Source organism: Pseudophryne corroboree, chromosome 3, assembly GCF_028390025.1.
Source record: "Pseudophryne corroboree isolate aPseCor3 chromosome 3, aPseCor3.hap2, whole genome shotgun sequence".
Lineage (NCBI taxonomy): Eukaryota > Metazoa > Chordata > Amphibia > Anura > Myobatrachidae > Pseudophryne > Pseudophryne corroboree.
Genome location: NC_086446.1, coordinates 162,309,219 through 162,324,048, shown reverse-complemented (window position 1 = coordinate 162,324,048; position 14,830 = coordinate 162,309,219). Strand labels below are relative to the sequence as shown.

Sequence of the window (14,830 nt, the reverse complement as noted above, 5' to 3'; positions counted from 1 at the left end):
ACATTCAGTAAGGATGTTTTCTTGAGTGATTTCTTGACCATTGAATGTGGATTGCAGGATAGACAGTACATAGATAGACAATCAATAGGCCAACACCATATAATTGACAGGCAACAGGTCAGAAGATAAATGATCAACATGGACTTAGGTCAACAGGGTCAAAAGCATGATAGGTTCAAAAGGTTGATATACAAATGGGAGACACAGAAAAGGTTGACACTTTGAGCGGTATTCAATTAATTATCATTCCCGATTTCAAGTCCAAAATGATGAGATATCGTGGGGGTAATATATGTAATTGTATGTAGTGTTCTCGCTGATAACAACCATAGAGGTCGGGTTTAGCCACATAAAGCAACTAAACTTGACCAAAGTGCTGGGCGCAGTCGCAAAAAATGCCATTTGGGTGCCCAAATGGGTCACTTTTTTTTTTACGCATTTCAGCTCGCCAGCACCGGAAGGTGCAAGCTGAAATGCAGATGCCGGCAGCCATTGCAATGAAATGGGGCTACAATTGAATAGCTCAGTTTGGGCACCAACTGGTGGCTGCCCACAGAAAAACAATCGAATTCTGCCCTTTTTGTTATTTTAACCTTAATCATAACCCTGAACCTAACCCTCCCCTAGTGCCTTACGCTAACCATCTCCTTCTGCAACATAACCGTATCTACCTGCCAATTGGCAAAATCTAAGCATCCCCCTAGAGCTTAACACTAACTTTTGTATCTCCAGAAGGACACAAATAAGGGCAACTAAAATAGTGCATGGCCTACAAAACTTACCCAGAAAGATTAAAAGATCTTAACATGTATAGTTTGGAGCAGAGAAGGAAAAAGTGCGGGGGGGGGGGGGGGGGGGATTTTCAAATATACAGTATTTATAAAAAAGTACACGAGGGAAACATTCTTCAAAGTAAGGGAAGTATTATTAGAACTCGAGGACATACACTGAAACTGGAGCGGGAGGCAGGTTCATGGGAAATTTAAGGTAAAATTACTTCACAGAAAGTAGTGGATAGGTGGAATAGCCTCCCATCAGAGGTGGTAGAGAATAAGACAGTAGAGCAATTTTAACATGATTGGGATAGGCATATGGATATACTTGCAAAGAACCAAGGATCTAAAAGGGTGGAGATTACTTAAAAGATAAAAAAAAGGGTCAGACTAGATTGTCCAAGTGGTTCTTATCTGCCATTAAATTATATGTTCCTATGTTTAACCCTAACCCCAAACCCTAACCCTAAAAATCATGAAAAACAATGTGTCGACATTTTAACCATGTTGACCATTTAACCCTGATATTTTGGCTGTCGATATTATGACTGTGTCTACATTTTGGTGGTGAACATTTTGAACAAGCCACATTGTTGACATAGTAAAATTGTTGACATTCCAAATCTCAGAAGAATGCACTTACAATTGATTCATCTGCAGTCAAAATATAGGCATGTCATCATTTTGACCATATCAAAATATAGACATGGTCAACATTCCAAATTTAGAACTGCCTATAAATTTACTGTTGGCATGTTGACCGTGTCAATATGTTGATAATCAAAATACTTACATTTAAATTATAGGTAACCTCACAGGGTTTAACCTGCAGTCAATATATAGACAGGTCTACATGCTTTGCTTGTCATTTATTTATTACAACTATGAAGGGATTAGCGCTACCGTGACAGGGCTTAGCACAATGGTCATGGCAATTAATTTATGATGTGGCACATAACTGGTGTGCAGTTTGTCACTCCAAAGTTCTCTAGTTGGAGGTGACAATAGTGTCTTTTTACTAAGCCTTGTAGAGAGATAAAGTGGATGGAGATAAAGTAAACCGAGATAACATTGACAGTTAGGAGCTGGTTGGCTGGTACCTTATCTCTGCACACTTTACCTTTCTCCATGGCTTAGGAAATAGACCCCAATGATTTTTAATGCTTGGGTAACATGAGAGGATCAGTGTTTGCGCATCCAAGTGCTCCTCCCTAAGTAGTTGTTTGCACTTACCAAACAACCAGGAGGAGTTTGCAGCCCACCAAACTACCTGAATAAGTCCCCACCACCTTCAAATTATACAGTATGTCTTAATGTCATATATAGATTCAGAAATGGTGTGTTTTGGGGGATTTTATTATACCATATTATTCTTTTTCTCTTTCATCACACTTTTTCACATTTTGTGTGGTCACATGTTTGTAGTGGTTTGGGTGAGACCCTCATTGGTCATCCTCTCCCCATGTTTTCAAATGTTCTGTCCTTAAGGGGAGAATTGAAGATGCTGGTCTTCAAAGAAAGCATTGGTCAACCTTGGACAGAAAGTGTGGAATATGTGAGTCTGAAAGACAGTCTTCTAAAGGCTTTCTTGTTTACAATGGGAATGCCAAGTGATGCCCAGCTCCAATACTCTGCAGAAAGAGACATAATGAAATTCTCACTCTCTCCGCAAAGGGACCCACAGTACAGTTCTAGCAGGAAGGAAAGAATTGGGGGTCTCTACCTTTTTTAGAGGAAGGTGCAATAGTTCCCAACTTAGGGAAGTGTTTGTACTAATTCCTATCAAACAAGCATTAGGATTTACACGTCTATAAATAATTAAATGCATTATACAATAACAGTTATTTGCATAGCACATATATATTAAAAAAATATTTACTCATTCACATCAGTCATTGGCCCTCATTCCGAGTTGTTCGCTCGGTAATTTTCTTCGCATCGCAGCGATTTTCCGCTAATTGCGCATGCGCAATGTTCGCACTGCGACTGCGCCAAGTAAATTTGCTAAGAAGATTGGTATTTTACTCACGGCATTACGAGGTTTTTTCTTCGTTCTGGTGTTCGGAGTGTGATTGACAGGAAGTGGATGTTTCTGGGCGGAAACTGGCCGTTTTATGGGAGTGTGTGAAAAAACGCTGCCGTTTCTGGGAAAAACGCGGGAGTGGCTGAAGAAACGGGGGAGTATCTGGGCGAACGCTGGGTGTGTTTGTGACGTCAAACCAGGAACGACAAGCACTGAACTGATCGCACTGGAAGAGTAAGTCTCGAGCTACTCAGAAACTGCACAGAAAAATCTTTTCTCAATATTGCGAAAACTTCGTTCGCAATTCTGCTAAGCTAAGATACACTCCCAGAGGGCGGTGGCTTAGCGTGTGTACTGCTGCGAAAAGCGGCTAGCGAGCGAACAACTCGGAATGAGGGCCATTGCCCCAACGGACTTTGCAATCTAGATTCTTTAGCATATGTGCATATTTTGCCAAAAAACACTTAACTTATCAGTATGTTTTTGGATTGGGGTACCTTTATAGAGACATATAGAGGTGTATTCAATCATTTGAAAAGTCAGTTGGGTGTTTTTTCCTATCTAATAGACAGGAAAAAGCAGACACCCAACCGACTGTTCACAAAATTGAATATCCCCCATAGTTTACCATACATGTTTTTTTTTGTTTAAACACACCATTGCAACTCACCTCCTTCACTCCTAATTGAATTGTGGTGTTTTTGTTGGATTTTATTTTATAACATACATGCTGCCCAGTAATTATGCATATCTAAAAAACAATATGTATTTTTAGGTTATTCTTTTTTTTTTTTTTTTTTACCAGATACTGTATGCTGCAAAAGAACTTAAACTATAAATAAGATATCTTACATGTCTCCCCAAAAATAGGAAGATGCATTCCTCATACATTAAAATGCATTTTACTTATAATCTATCAAAATCATGCACCCTCCCAAACAACAACAAGAGGCTTTTGAATTATTTGCCTTTATGTAATACTAGTAAATGGACCTGACTTCTGCTGGGTCACCTTAGCCACCCCTGGACGGGACTGGAGCATCCCTCCACCCCCTTCTATCCCTTTCCTGTCCCCTTTTCATGATTCTCTTCTTTGGATTGTCTTTCTCGTCGCCTATGTGAGAGTTTATGGTGCTTGCCACTACTCTCACTGGATGTGCCACAGCCATAATGACATACAGTTGCAAGAAAAAGTATGTGAACCCTTTGGAATTTCCTGGATTTGTGCATAAATTGGTCATAAAATGTGTTCTGATCTTCATCTAAGTCACAACAATAGACAAACACAGTCTGCTGAAACTAATACCACACAAACAATTGGGTGGTAGTCATGTGACCGCCGGTCGGCTGACCGACAGTCACATGACCTCCTCCGTGAGCCCGACGGCTCACTATCCCGATGGTCGGCATGCCGACCAACAGGGACTATTTCCACTCGTGGGTGTCCACGACACCCATAGAGTGGGAATAGAACCGGTCGCCACCGAGCCCGCAGCGTGGCGAGCGCAGCGTGGCGAGCGCAGCGAGCCCGCAAGGGGCTTGCTGCACTCGCCCCTCCCCGCCGGGATCCCGGCGTCGGTATGCTGCCGGGATCCCGGCGTCGGTAAGGTGACCGGCGGTCAGGAGACCGCCGGTCACCCGTACTACACCCCAAACAATTATATGTTCTCATGTTTTTATTGAACACACCATGTAAACATTCACAGTGCAGGGTGGACAAAGTATGTGAACCCTTGGATTTAATAACTGGTTGACCCTCCTTTGGCAGCAATAACCTCAACCAAATGTTTCCTATAGTTGCTTATTAGCCCTGCATAACGGTCAGGGGGAATTTTGAACCATTCCTCTTTACAAAATTGTTTCAGTTCAGCAATATTCTTGGGTTGTCTGGTGTGAATCGCTCTCTTGATGTCATGCCACAGCATCTCTTCTAATAACCTACTTCTAATAGCAAGTAGGTTTTATTGTATAGATACCAAATATGAACCCATATGAAGATACATAAAAGCAGCTGCACTGCGCGTGTGTACACAGAGAGATGCGAAGGCATCTCACTGGTGCGATTGACTCTGATTGACAGGCAGAGGCGGTCGCGGGGTGGGAGGGGGTATGCCGGCAGCGTTTGGACAGCGTTCCTGACAATGCAGGCGTGTCCAGACCGTTTGCGGGGCCGTGGCAGCTACGTGGCGTCACACACAGCCGTTGCATCCAAAAACATTGCGGGTAGCCGAGCTACTCGTCAGGAGCGAAAGCATCGCCGATGTGCGATGCTTTCGCACCTCTTCTGGGTGGTAGGGCCTGGCATGTGGGGCGGACAAGCCCCGTGCTGGGCATCCACCCGCATGTCAGTGATTTTTTCACACATCTATGATCAGCTCTGAATAAGGCCTCAAGTTCCGATAATTGATAATTATGTCGCAATGTGTGCTGCAGTTAAAATAAGGAAACTGTGCAAAATTACGTCTCACTGTGTTTTAGCAGAGATGAGTAGTTCAGATTCGAGGAATCCGAGCCGCTCCAAACATTGAGGATCCGAGTCCACCCTAGCCACAGCTTGGGTGTTCCCGCCAGACTCGGATTCCCATTTGAAGCTGAACGTCATCTTCCTGGCATCGGATTCCTGTGGGAGTTGGATTCTATATAAGGCGCCGTGGCTGGGACTTAGCACCATTTCACTCAAACGCACACTGGTTTGCTGCGTTATACTCTGCTGTATGCTGTAGTGGCTGTACTGTATATAGAGACTAACAAGTGGCTGTGCTGCATAGCGACTGTGTATAGGGGCACGCTGATGTGTGTTGCGCTATACTCTACTTTAAATTGTACGGTTTGGTGCGCTTTGTGCACATGCCCTATGATCCACACGGGAGGCCGCCGGTATGCTGGGCGCCGGGATCCCGAGCGCCAGTATATCATAGTACACCCGATCCACACAGTTAGAACTGAGTTGCAAGTTCAAAAAAAGAAATAAATAAAAAATGAATGTGTCTGTGTGTATATATATATATATATATATATATATATATGTGTGTGTGTGTGTGTGTGTGTGTGTGTATATATATATATATATTGTTTGCACCACCTCAATACGCTGTGGTATAGATGTGCTATAAACCGCCGTGTACTTGTGCCGCTGCAGCCTTTGGTCAATATTGATGAAAACAATATTATTGCCTGGAAATTACTGGACATTAATGTTATTAGATTAATAATACTGTAGGAATAAAAAAAGACCCAAATTATGTGATTATAGCTTTTTTTTTGTCAATTTAAAAAATCCAAAACCAATCAGGGCGGTTTCGCAAATCCGGACGATGAACCAGAGCAAAATCCAGCAAAAATGGTCCGGAGCACATCTCTAGTTATTCGTCCTTGGTGTTACTCTATAATGTAAACTTCTAGTGAAATATTGCGAACGAAAGATTAGCAGAATTGCGAATAGAAAATTCTTAGCAGTTTCTGAGTAGCTCGAGACTTACTCCTACACTGCGATTAGCTCAGCCCATTTCGTTCCTGGTTTGACGTCACAAACACGCCCTGCGTTCGGCCAGCCACTCCCCCGTTTCTCCAGACACTCCCGTGTTTTATCCTGGCACGCCTGTGTTTTTTCGCACACTGCCAGAAAACGGTCAGTTTCCGCCCAGAATCACCCACTTCCTGTCAATCACACTCAGATCACTTCAATGATGAAAATTCTTCGTTCGGACGTGAGTAAATCTACTAAGTTTTGTGCTAAAATACTTATCGGCAACGAGCGAACAACTCGGAATGACCCCCATTGTACTGTAGATAATGTGCTGGTCTACAACAACAGTAACCTAAACAGGGTTCCGGTATGCATAGTCGACCATGTTATGGTCGACAGTCATTAGGTCGACCACTATTGGTCGACATTGGCATGGTCGACATGGACAAATGGTCGACACATGAAAATTGTCGACACATGAAAGGTCGACATTAGTTTTTTTACTTTTTATGTAGTTTTCTGCGTAAAGTGATGGGGAACCCCAATTAGTGCACCGCGTCCCCTCGCATGGCTCGCTTCGCTCGCCATGCTTCGGGCAAGGGGCCTCGCTCTGCTACCACTGCGCTCGGCACAGATTACTGTTACCAATCGTAGTCCACGTGGATCGTAAAGTATGAAAAAGTTCCCCAAAAGATTTTTAAAAAAAAAAAACTAATCCCGACCTTTTCATGTGTCGACATTTCACGTGTCGACCATTGTCATGCGTCGACCATGTGTCCATGTCGACCATGTCAATGTCAACCAATAGTGGTCGACCTAATGACTGTCGACCATAACATGGTCGACCATCCAAACGGATACCCCTAAAAAGACCATTGAAATGAACCACATCAGTTTAACTAACTGTTTATTAAAACCATGGCAGACAGAAACATTAAATAATATTTCCTAAGTTGTTTTAGCTATATTTCTGGCTTCAGTATGATATGCCGGTGGCCAGGATGCCGGGCGTCAGTATACCGACAGCGGCATCCCGGCCACCAGTATGCCAGCAGTGGGGCGATCACTAGAAAGCCCCTTGCGGGATCGTTGCGCTTGCCACAGGTTATATTCTCTCTCTATGGGTGTCATAGACACCCACGGAGGGAGAATAGCCTGTGGCACCGGTATTCCGGAGTCGGCGTTTCACCGCTTGTTGGGATTCCGGCGTCTGTATTGTGATCACCGGGATCCTGATTGGCGGTATGCTAACCACTTCCTATATTTTCCTAACATTGCAAATGTGCATTTTCTGTTCTTTTATCACATTCAGTAAGGATGATTTCATGAGTGCATTTTTCTTTTCATTCATGTACTTGGTTTTCATCTTATCCCATGCAGCACCCGTTTCACTAAGGTTGTGTATAGAGAATTTACAGACTCCCAATTCACCCACCTAAAGCCACCAGAAATTCCTGGAACTGGGATCCTTGGGCCTGTGCTTAGAGGAGAAGTTGGAGATCAAATTCAGGTGAATACATATATATTGTTAGGTAAAATACTACTGACATGTATGTACTGATATTTTAAAAGATATGTAAGATTCATAAAGTGAAATAGAAATTCAGAAGCACTACTCAATAGAAATCTGAGAAATCAATGACAGATAATAGTGGATGATGCTTCAGAAATAAGGGCCTAATTCAGAACTGATCGCTGCTGCAAATTTGTTAGCAGTTGGGCAAAACCATGGTGGTCATTCCGAGTTGTTCGCTCGTTGCCGATTTTCGCTATGCTGCGATTTGTTGCAAAATGCGCATGCGCAAAGCACACAGGGCGCATATGCACTTAATTATTTAACTAAAAACTTAGCAGTTTTGCTGTGGATTCTGCGGCGCTTTTCAGTCGCTCTGCTGATCGGTGAGTGATTGACAGGAAAGGGGCGTATCTGGGTGGTAACTGAGCGTTTTCCGGGAGTGTGCTAAAAAACGCAGGCGTGTCAGGGAAAAACGCGGGAGTGTCTGGAGAAACGGGGGAGTGACTGGCCGAACGCAGGGCGTGTTTGTGACGTCAAGCCAGGAACTAAACGGACTGAGCTGATCGCAATCTGTGAGTAGGTCTGGAGCTACTCAGAAACTGCAAAAAATTATTTATTAGCAGTTCTGCTAATCTTTTGTTCGCAATTCTGCTAAGCTAAGATACACTCCCAGAGGGCAGCGGCCTAGCGTGCGCAATGCTGCAAAAAGCAGCTAGCGAGCGAACAACTCGGAATGAGGGCCCATGTGCACTGCAGGGGGGGAGGGGGTGGGCAGATATAACATGTGCAGAGAGAGTTAGATTTGGGTGGGTTATTTTGTTTCTGTGCAGGGTAAATACTGGCTGCTTTATTTTTACACTGCAATTTAGATTTCAGTTTGAACACACCCCACCCAAATCTAACTCTCTCTGCACATGTTATATCTGCCCCCCCCTGCAGTGCACATGGTTTTGACCAACTGCTAACAAACTTTCTGCTGCGATCAACTCTAAGTTAGGCCCTAGGCCTTCTTAATTCCCAGCTAGCACAATTCCTTGTGCTGTATGTATGTGTCTGTATGTATGTATGTATATATATATATATATATATATACTAGGCGATTCATCGCGCCCTACGGGCGCTCTTCACACCGTCGTTTGTGGCTACGCCCCGTTAACCCCTGCACTCCTTTGAACATATGCAGGCCGGTAGAGAACAGATGCAGAAATGCAGGGCAATATAGAGGGCATACAGAAAAGAGAGAGGCGTAGGGGGGAGGGGGGGGGGGGGGAGGGAATGTACAGAAACCTGTGTGCTAGTGGGTAAATATTGCAAGGGGGAAAGGCGTGCGATTGTCAAGGGGGCGTAGGCCTTTGTGAGGGCGTGAAGAGTGGCCGCAGGGCACAATGAATAACATAGTGTAGTATATACTGCTAGTGTATGCAGAGCAGCTTATACACACAGTGGGCACAGGTAATGGAGCCGCGTATACACACAATGGACACAGGTAGCAGCGCAGCTTATACACACAGTGGCCACAGGTAATGGAATACATGTATCCACACAGTGGGCAGAGGTAGCAGCGCAGCTTATACACACAATACCCAAAGGTAACAGAGCCGCTTATACACACAATACCCACAGGTAACAGAGCCGCTTGTACACACACAGTGCCCACAGGTAGCAGAGGCGCTTATACACACACAGTGCCCACAGGCAGCAGAGGCGCTTATACACACAGTGCCCACAGGTTGCAAAGCCGCTTATACACACAGTGCCCACAGGTAGCAGAGCCGCTTATACACACACAGTGCCCACAGGTAGCAGAGGCGCTTATACACACAGTGCCCACATGTAGCAGAGGCGCTTATACATACAGTGGCCACAGGTAGCAGTGGTGCTTATACACACACAGTGCCCACAGGTAGCAGAGGCGCTTATACACACAGTGCCCACATGTAGCAGAGGCGCTTATACACACACAGTGCCCACAGGTAGCAGAGCCGCTTATACACACAGTGCCTACAGGTAGCAGAGCCGCTTATACACACACAGTGCCCACAGGTAGCAGAGCCGCTTATACACACAGTGACCACAGGTAGCAGAGCCGCTTATACACACACAGTGCCCACAGGTAGCAGAGGCGCTTATACACACAGTGACCACAGGTAGCAGAGGCGCTTATACACACACAGTGACCACAGGTAGCAGAGCCGCTTATACACACACAGTGCCCACAGGTAGCAGAGGCGCTTATACACACAGTGCCCACATGTAGCAGAGGCGCTTATACATACAGTGGCCACAGGTAGCAGTGGTGCTTATACACACACAGTGCCCACAGGTAGCAGAGGCGCTTATACACACAGTGCCCACATGTAGCAGAGGCGCTTATACACACACAGTGCCCACAGGTAGCAGAGCCGCTTATACACACAGTGCCTACAGGTAGCAGAGCCGCTTATACACACACAGTGCCCACAGGTAGCAGAGCCGCTTATACACACAGTGACCACAGGTAGCAGAGCCGCTTATACACACACAGTGCCCACAGGTAGCAGAGGCGCTTATACACACAGTGACCACAGGTAGCAGAGGCGCTTATACACACACAGTGACCACAGGTAGCAGAGCCGCTTATACACACACGGTGCCCACAGGTAGTGGCCACAGGTACCTGAGCCGCTTATACACACAGTGCCCACAGGTAGCAGAGCCGCTTATACACACACAGTGCCCACAGGTAGCAGAGGCGCTTATACACACAGTGCCCACATGTAGCAGAGGCGCTTATACATACAGTGGCCACAGGTAGCAGTGGTGCTTATACACACACAGTGCCCACATGTAGCAGAGGCGCTTATACACACACAGTGCCCACAGGTAGCAGAGCCGCTTATACACACAGTGCCTACAGGTAGCAGAGCCGCTTATACACACACAGTGCCCACAGGTAGCAGAGCCGCTTATACACACACAGTGCCCACAGGTAGCAGAGGCGCTTATACACACAGTGACCACAAGTAGCAGAGGCGCTTATACACACAGTGACCACAGGTAGCAGAGGCGCTTATACACACACAGTGGCCACAGGTAGCAGAGGCGCTTATACACACAGTGACCACAGGTAGCAGAGCCGCTTATACACACACGGTGCCCACAGGTAGTGGCCACAGGTACCAGAGCCGCTTATACACACAGTGACCACAGGTAGCAGAGCCGCTTATACACACACAGGGGCCACGGGTAGCAGAGGCGCTTATACACACAGTGACCACAGGTAGCAGAGGCGCTTATACACACACAGTGCCCACAGGTAGCAGAGGCGCTTATACACACAGTGACCACAGGTAGCAGAGCCGCTTATACACACACAGTGCCCACAGGTAGCAGAGGCGCTTATACACACAGTGGCCACGGGTAGCAGAGGCGCTTATACACACAGTGGCCACAGGTAGCAGTGGTGCTTATACACACACAGTGACCACAGGTAGCAGAGCCGGTTATACACACAGTGACCACAGGTAGCAGAGCCGCTTATACACACACAGTGCCCACAGGTAGCAGAGGCGCTTATACACACAGTGGCCACGGGTAGCAGAGGCGCTTATACACACAGTGGCCACAGGTAGCAGTGGTGCTTATACACACAATGACCCCCGGTAGCAGCGTCACTTCTAGACACAATTCCCATAGGTAACAGAGGTGCTTATACACACACAGTGCCCACAGGTAGCAGAGGCACTTATACACACAGTGGCCACAGGTGGCAGTGGTGCTTATACACACAATGACCCCCGGTAGCAGCGTCACTTCTAGACACAATTCCCATAGGTAACAGAGGCGCTTATACACACAGTGGCCACAGGTAGCAGTGGCGTTTATACACACAGTGCCCACAGGTAGCAGCGCCACTTATACACAATGGCCACAGGTATCAGTGTCGCTTAGACACATAATGGACACAGCATTAATGTTTCTTATGAATCCAATGTCCACTGGTAGCAACTATACTCATAGAAGTTCAGTGTGTGGGGGTTTGGAAAGGGGGTGGGTTCAGTGAGATGGAGGTGCGTATCCGTGCCGCTGATCACAGCGATTCAGGGAATCACTTGTAGCGGCTGCGGATGGTGTCCGAGGTGCTACGTGTGGTGGTTGGGTGGGTGCGGGAGGAAGGTATGGGGGTGGGGGAGGTGTGGGGGGGCAGTGGGCGGGGGAGGGGCGTCTGAAGCAGATGTGGTGGGTGCTGTGGGTGCCACGGGTTGGGGAGGGGCGGGTGGGTTGTAGGGTGCAGGGGCGAGAAGTGGGTATAAGGGTGGTGTGGGGTTGCCGCAGGTGGGGTGGAGGGTGCGTGGGTGTAGGGGGGGGGGAGGTGCAGGGGTGCCACCGGTGGGGGAGGGGGGGTGTGGGTTGTAGGTGCTACGGGTGGGGGAGCGGGCGTGTCCCGCGGGTGAGGGACGGATGTGGTGGGTGCTGTGGGTGCCACGGGTGGGGAAGGGGTTTTGTGGTTGGGGGAGGGAGTGCTGCGGGTGGTGGAGGGGTGGGGGTGCTGAGGGTGTGGGTGCTATGGGTGGGGGAAGGGGCAGGAGTGCCGCGGGTGGGGGAGGGACGTGTGCCGCGGGAGGGGGGCGGATGTGGAGGATGCTGTGGGTGCCGTGGGTGTGTAGGTGGGGGAGGGGCATGTGCCACGGGTGGGGGGCGTATGTGGTGGATGCCGCGGGTAGGGTGGTGGGTTGCAGGGGGGAGAGGTGGGTATGGGGGTGGTGCGGGGGGTGGGTTTTGCTGGTTGTGGGTGTTACGGGAGGAGGCAGGAGTGCCGTGGGTGGGGGAGGGGTGTGTGCTGCGGGTGGGGGGCGAATGTGGTGGGTGCTGTGGGTGGGGGAGGGGCGGGGGGTGCGGATGTGGTGGATGCTGTGGGTGGGGTGGAGGGTGCGGGGGGGGGAAGGGTAGGTAGAGGTAGGTGTGGGGTGGGGGAGTGCTGCGGGTGGGGTGGAGGGGGTAGCGGGGGGAGAGGTTGGTATAGGGGTGGGGGTGGTGCGGGTGGGGGAGGGGCATGGGGTTTTGTGGGGTGTGGGTGTTACGGGTGGGGGAGGGGGCGGGAGTGCAGCGGGTGGGAGAGGGGTGTGTGCTGCGGGTGGGGGAGGGGTGCTGCGGGTGGGGGAGGGGGCTGGAATGCCGCGGGCGGGGGTGGGAGTGCTGCGGGTGGGGGAGGGGTGTGTGCCGGGGGTGGGGGAGGGGGCGGGAATGCCGCGGGTGGGCGTGCCAGGGGTGGGGGAGGGGTGTGTGCCGGGGGAGGGGGCGAGAATGCCGCGGATGGGGAAGGGGGCGGGAGTGCCGGGGGTGGGGGAGGGGTGTGTGCCGGGGGTGGGGGAGGGGTGCTGCTGGTGGGGGAGGAGGAGGGAGTGCCGCAGGTGGGGGAGGGGTGTGTGGCGCGGGTGGGGGAGCGCCGGGAGTGGCGCGGGTGGGGGAGGGGTGGGGGAGGGGGCGGGAGTGGCACGGGTGGGGGAGGGGTGCCGTGGGGGGGGGGAGGGGTGCGTGCCGCTGGTGGGGGAGGGGTGCGTGCCGCGGGTGGGGGAGGGGTGTGTGCCGCGGGTGGGGAGGGGTGCCGCAGGTGGAGGAGGGGTGCGCGCCGCGGGTGGGGGAGGGGCCGGGAGTGCCGCGGGTTGGGTGGATGCCGCGGGTGGGAGGGTGCGGGATGCCGCGGGCCGTATGCCGTGGTTGGGTGGGGGTGGGGTGGATTCTGTGGGTGGCGCGGCCCGTGTGCGGCGGGTGGAGGTGTCGGGTGGTGTGTGTGCCGCGGGTGCGGCTGTCAGCGTTGGTGCTCCTCCACACTGTGCGGCAGGCAGCGGTGAGAGCGCCGCTTACAGTCCTCGGCTGCAGTGTCACCAGGTGCAGGGAGTGTATGGGGAGGGGGGAGAGAGGGGAAGGGGCGGAGATGGGGAGGGGACTGGGCGGGGATGGGTGGACAGAGGGAGGGGACTGTTCCTGCCCTGCATCCAGCCGCCCAGATCTGTGCCTGTGACTCCGCCCAGCGTTACGGCCAGCACAGAGTCACAGACTTGGGCTAATATATAGGAGATATATACACTGCTCAAAAAAATAAAGGGAACACTAAAATAACACATTTAGATCTGAATGAATGAAATAAATACTTTGTTCTTTACATAGTTGAATGTGCTGACAACAAAATCACACATAAATTATCAATGGAAATACAATTTAATAACCCATGGAGGTCTGGATTTGGAGTCACACTCAAAATTAAAGTGGAAAAACACACTACAGGCTGATCCAACTTTGATGTAATGTCCTTAAAACAAGTCAAAATGAGGCTCAGTAGTGTGTGTGGCCTCCACGTGCCTGTATGACCTCTCTACAACGCCTGGGCATGCTCCTGATGACAACTCCTGGACAGTCTGTTGGTGGATGGAGCGAGACATAATGTCCCAGATGTGCTCAATTGGATTCAGGTCTGGGGAACAGGCAGGCCAGTCCATAGCATCAATGCCTTCATCTTGCAGGAACTGCTGACACACTCCAGCCACATGAGGTCTAGCATTGTCTTGCATTAGGAGGAACCCAGGGCCAACCGCACCAGTATATGGTCTCACAAGGGGTCTGAGGATCTCATCTCGGTACCTAATGGCAGTCAGGCTACCTCTGGCGAGCACATGGAGGGCTGTGCGGCCCCCCCAAAGAAATGCCACCCCACACCATTACTGACCCACTGCCAAACCGGTCATGCTGGAGGATGTTGCAGGTAGCAGAACGTTCTCCTTGGCGTCTCCAGACTCTGTCACGTCTGTCACATGTGCTCAGTGAGAACCTGCTTTCATCTGTGAAGAGCACAGGGCGCCAGTGGCGAATTTGCCAATCTTGGTGTTCTCTGGCAAATGCCAAACGTCCTGCACGGTGTTGGGCTGTAAGCACAACCCCCACCTGTGGACGTCGGGCCCTCATACCACCCTCATGGAGTCTGCTTCTGATCGTTTGAGTAGACACATGCACATTTGTGACTTGCTGGAGGTCATTTTGCAGGGCTCTGGCAGTGCTCCTCCTGTTCCTCCTTGCAC

General features: G+C 49.6%; 1 protein-coding gene and 1 long non-coding RNA gene across 3 annotated transcripts in view; one reads left to right on the top strand and one right to left on the bottom strand.

Moving 5' to 3' along the window:
* Positions 1 to 14,830, top strand: part of LOC135054997 (coagulation factor VIII-like) — a 638,500-nt gene that overhangs the window by 173,559 nt on the left and 450,111 nt on the right. For both annotated transcript variants that reach the window (XM_063958535.1, XM_063958534.1), the window contains exon 9: positions 7,643 to 7,772. In XM_063958535.1, coding sequence (XP_063814605.1) covers positions 7,643 to 7,772 — 130 coding nt within the window. The remainder of the gene's footprint in view (positions 1 to 7,642; positions 7,773 to 14,830) is intronic.
* LOC135054998 (uncharacterized) overlaps positions 1 to 14,830 on the bottom strand; it is a 221,347-nt gene that overhangs the window by 53,796 nt on the left and 152,721 nt on the right. The gene's annotated exons all lie outside the window — the stretch shown is intronic.